A 4924-nucleotide genomic window follows, 5' to 3' on the forward strand; every position below is an offset into this window, starting at 1 on the left:
TTGGAAAGGACAGTAGTATCTGCAACCCCCTCGGGCTCAACCACTTAGGCACCTTCTAATGGAGGGGGTGGTGAGGGGAAGAGTTGAACTGCTTGCTGGTTTATGTTCTTTCGACCTCATGGAAGATGGCTACGAGAGACAAGTAGGTGAAACTGACCCTAGTCAAGGGTGGACCAGGAGAGGGGATTCATCTAGGTCACGCAAGGAGCTTAGGGGGTGACTGAGGATTGGGAAAAGGTCCTCTTGAAGTTCATCCAGACGGCGGTGTTTTCGGGTAATCCATAGGGGACTTTTGGACTCTTCTTCGGAAGCGATGGGGTCAGAAGAGAATATGCGACCATCGAAGCTTTTAGTTTTTACCGAGTAGGGGGGGCTTGGTTGGAGGTTTCGGCCAAACTCAAAATGGGAGGTGCCACAGGATTTGATAAGGGTGTTGTCTCAGTGGACAAGTCGATAATCTCGACTTGATGAGATTCCAATTCTTCCCTAGACTACTTGATTTTATTCAGAGAAGACTTTAACATTATTTCGACTGTCAAAAAGAAAGAAGCCTCAATTAAAAATTATAAATATAGAAAGTAGTGTGAAACTCACCAAAGGAGTTTTGTAAAGGAGCGGGAATGGGGCTTAGCCCAAACAAGCAAAGCAATCCTTCCTCCAGCAGGAGGTCATTGTCAAACTTCAAATCTTGCACCTTCTCAGTGGAACTCAAATAGCCCTGCTCTAGGTAAAGCTCTTTTGACAACCCTAGTCAAGTGACCAAACGAATTGGGGTCAAGTTGGGAGAGTATGATACGAAAATATTGGGGCACCTCCACAAAAAAATGGATGGATGGGGAAGCGGAGGTCATTCCTCAGATGTTCTTGGAAGAAAGTCATGCATCTAGGAGGAGGACAGTTAGGATGATCATTGCCATTAGGTAAAAACAGTTGATGATCCTCCAGAATCTTGTAAGTATCTGAAGTCTCTTCAATGAACTGCTAGTGAAACTGGACTTAATGAATTTGTACCATGGCACTGAGGAACTTGTCGGCATTATACGCTAAAATTAAGGAAAGCAACATTCCAGGAGATACAAGTAAAAGAGTTAAGAGAAGAACACCAAAAGAAATAAAACTTATAGTGAAAATTGCAAGATTGTCCAAAGGAGAAAGGAAAATAGTAGCGGAAACAGGTATAAGCCGGAGGAAGGAGAGTCGGCGTAGGGACTGAGTGACATAGGATGAAAAACGAGAGCAGCATCTCAACCTACTTTATGAAAAACGTGATAACGTGATCATTACTGCCCATCTCAACCCTAGATTCGATCCTCGTGAGGATTGAAAGAAGGTTGAGATCATCCAATCAAGTACAAATTACGAGGAAGGCCTAATAATCACTTCGTGAGGATATACGCGTAGTCTACCTAGCAACAGAGTCATTTTACATTAATGTGAAATAATCTCATATGCAAGAGCATCTCTAAGAGATTGAAAATTGAGAGCAATAAAACATATTCTGCATTTAATAGACGTGACCGCAATTAGAGTCCATATCTTATAAGAACCATGCTCAAAGATTTTCTTTGCCATGTATCATGAAGGTAAGGAAGAAAAGTGATAACATATCGATTAAGTCAGTCAGTCAGATTAACATCTCTTTCGACTAGATTAAAAGGAGAGATTAATGATCCGAGGGTATTCTTTAGAGGGCATGTAGCCAGTAAAGTCAATAAATATGCCAAGGTGTGGTCAAGACAACAAGAAAAAATTCTAACTCCTCACTACAATTCCCGGCTGCAACTCGTAACTCCCAACTCCTGACTTCAACTCCCAGCTACAACTCGTGGCTCCCAACTCCCGATTGCAACTTCTGGCTACATCTCATGACTCCCAAATCCCGGCTATTGCGTGGTTCCCAACTCCCATCAACTACTTGGGAGAGCTGTTATGGAAGGGGAATCGTTGGCCCCACTCACATTATTGTCAGAGCGTCGAGAGAATGTCGATAGTTATTTCAGAGTTAATGGATAGTAATGATCAGAACGTGATAACGTCTTAGGAAAATATGAAGACGTGATAAGAAAAATCTATTTCTATAAAAAGGAAGTACTACAAGGAAAAGATATGCACATACATCTTCTAAAAATCTTAATTTTAGAGTAATTCTTCCTCTTCATTTTTAAAAATTGATTTGGACGGAGTAACAACGTCAAGAACCTTCCCGGCCATCACCCTAATCCATTCTTTCCTCCCAAGATACGAAGCGACTATTCCTGTGCTCTTCGTTAATTAACATCAACATCACTAGCGAGTTGCTGACCTCCTCAAGCAGGATCACTGTCAATAAAACTAACACCCTCGTAACAAACCAACTACTATCGACAATGGAGAGCTATTTTAACAATGAAATCGAAATCCAAAGAAGCAGTTTTTTTGCAAGGGGGATATAACAAACTTCTCGTGCCCAATTAATTTGTTGTGCCATCGAAGTTAGGTCTAATATTTGAGTTCACTGTTTTATTGAGGTATATCCTAAACAGGAAATGATTGATTATGATCAATCTTCCTCGATCAAGATCAAGATCAAGATCAAGAAACCAAGAAAAATTTAATCTTTGATCGAATTCGATGATCAAAATGCGATCTTGCTGATCGATTCATCCATAGGCGGTGCTCCAGAATCGCCGCACGGTGCGTCGATCGAGCAATCGGAGCACCGCCTCGTTGGCGGTGCACCTCGGCGTCTTGAACTGGCTCACCGCCGCGCCGTTGCCGACGAAGTGCTCCATTATCTGCTGGAAGGTCCCGGCGGAGACGAGCCTCAGCTCCAGCGGCCCGATCGACCTCGTGCTCCTTGACACCACGTACCCTTCGTCCGCGAAGGCGGCGTCCATGGCAGCGCAGCACTCTTTCAGCACCTCCTCCGCCGCCTCCCCCTTCAGCTCCCAGTACACCACGTAGTGCCCGGAGAATTCCCCGCCGGCGGCGATGTTCGCGTGGCTTGTGAAGTCCACCAGCTCCGCGGCAGTCTCCGCCAGCAAGCCCGCCGCCGTCTCCACTGCCGCCTGGAGGTCCCGCTCCGTGTTCTTGTCGATGTTCACCGTCAAGATGAGATTTTTCCGGCAGACGAACGAAAGCCGTGGCAAGCCCTTGTGGAACCCGGCGACCTCCACAACGTCCCCGAGCCTGTAGCGGTAAAGCCCGGTGAAGGTGGTGAGGACGATCTCGTCCTGCTGGCCGACCACCACGCCGGAGAGAGGCACTGGTTGCTCTGCTTCCAAGATGGCATTTTTATCCCGTTCCCGGAGAACGGGGATGAACTCGAAGTAAGCGAAGGTGGGGATCACCGTAAAGGTCACTTTTTCCGGTGGGCTAAGCGGCTCAAGGTTCGCCCCGATCCAACTCTCGGTGGAGCCGTACTCTGCGGAGACCAGCGGCACCGCCTCGCCGCCGGCGTAATGCTTCAGCTTCTTCGTGTACGGCATCATCGAGCCCGTCATGATGGCGTACACGTATTTCGCGTTGGGCCACAGCTCCGGGATCACTCCAAACCAACTCGATCCCTTCAATTTCTCACATTTCTTCCTAATTTCCGACGCGAGAGCCGGCTCCGGTCGCCGGAGATGCTCTGTGACAGCTTTCCTCATCTCCGGCGAGGTAATTTTGACGCTTAGATTCCCCTGTTCGATGTCGGAACAGAGCTCCTCCCACGCGGCCTCGAAGGCGGCGAAGGCCTGCACGAGGCTGTAGGCGAAGGTGGAGGCGACGAACTCGACGTCGTGGCGATGGAGGAGGCCAAAGAGGAGGTGGCAGTAGGTGGACTGGTGGTAGTCGTCGCCGGCGATGACTTCGTAGGGGGAGCAGGTGAAGCACTTGGTGGCGCTCTGCTTCTTGAGGAACTCGTCGCTGGCGAAGTAGTGGCTCGTCGCCGTTCCGGCGAGGAGGCCTCCGCCGGCCGTGCGGAACTGCTTGCTGCTGTAGATGAACTCCAAAATTCTTCCGCCGGACTTTATCGGGAAAATCCTACAAGAATTAAACGATTTTTCATCAATCGCAAAGACCATTAACGACCCACTCGAGGCTCAAGCTTCCCGGTGATATCAACTGCACCTCGATCTGTAAGCGGCCGCCAATCTAAAGATGTAAAGCGTCGATTGAGAGCTGAAGCGCGTGAACGGCACGTACTTCGGCCTGCCGTCTGTAGTTCCTGAGCTGCAAATGAACAAAATCTATTATAATGCAGACGATGAACGATCTAATCTGTGCGTTAATCGACTGAATCACCTGAGCGAGAGCATAGTGATGGGTCGGCGCGTGAGCAGCGGCGCCGCGTCGCCGGCGGCGATGCGGCGGATGTACGGCTCGAAGTCAGCATGAGAAGCGAGGGGAACGGCGGAGACGAAGAGCGCCTCCAGCTCTCGGGCGCTCATGTCTCCGACGTCGGCGGGGAGCGCGCCGAGCCACCGCTGCAGGTACTCCGCGCCGAGGTTGGCCACCAGGATGCGGCGGAGCGTCTCCGCCTGCGCGACGCCGGCGTCCTCCGCCACCCGCTCGAACCACTCGACGACGTCGTCGTCCTCCGCCGCGAAAGGGCACCAGTACTCGTAGACGGCCATGGATGAAACAGCGCAAGTGAGAAGAAGTGTGTCAATCAAAGCTCCTCCGCTTCCGCCATACATCAAAATGCGTGCGTATTCATAGCCCAAAAAGCAAGCGATGAAGAGTAGACTGAATAGGCAAGTAATTATTGGTTGTACGACGAAAGGGTGGCCACAAGAAGACCTATCTCTGTCTCATCCAAATGGAACGCCCAACTAAGTAACTGTTTAAAATTTTCTATGGGACAGTAGTCATTAACGTGTTCGATATTATCTGATTTAATAGTTATTTTTTTAATTTTTTTTATAAGGCAAGTAGTAATTTTTACGATCTGATTAATATT

At 48.8% G+C, this 4924-nt stretch overlaps 1 protein-coding gene across 1 annotated transcript; it reads right to left on the reverse strand.

Annotated features, from left to right (window-relative positions):
• Positions 1-2394: 2394 nt before the first annotated feature.
• On the reverse strand, positions 2395-4676 carry LOC122018521 (indole-3-acetic acid-amido synthetase GH3.10-like). The gene is made up of 3 exons (XM_042575856.1): positions 4267-4676; positions 4093-4194; positions 2395-4005 (listed from the first exon to the last, which is right to left on the reverse strand). The coding sequence occupies exons 1-3, from the start codon at positions 4659-4661 to the stop codon at positions 2640-2642; spliced, it is 1863 nt and encodes a 620-aa protein (XP_042431790.1). The 5' UTR covers positions 4662-4676; the 3' UTR covers positions 2395-2639.
• Positions 4677-4924: the final 248 nt, after the last annotated feature.

Source organism: Zingiber officinale, chromosome 9A (genome assembly GCF_018446385.1).
Source record: "Zingiber officinale cultivar Zhangliang chromosome 9A, Zo_v1.1, whole genome shotgun sequence".
Lineage (NCBI taxonomy): Eukaryota > Viridiplantae > Streptophyta > Magnoliopsida > Zingiberales > Zingiberaceae > Zingiber > Zingiber officinale.

Bases quoted from the DNA above. Each gene is read 5' to 3' on its own strand.
- LOC122018521 (XM_042575856.1), bottom strand. From the start codon at position 4,661: ATGTATGGCGGAAGCGGAGGAGCTTTGATTGACACACTTCTTCTCACT. The intron at 4,195-4,266 runs GTGATTCAGTCG...GTTCATTTGCAG, and splicing joins ATCACTATGCTCTCGCTCAG to CTCAGGAACTACAGACGGCA. The intron at 4,006-4,092 runs GTGCAGTTGATA...TAATTCTTGTAG, and splicing joins GCGGCCGCTTACAGATCGAG to GATTTTCCCGATAAAGTCCG.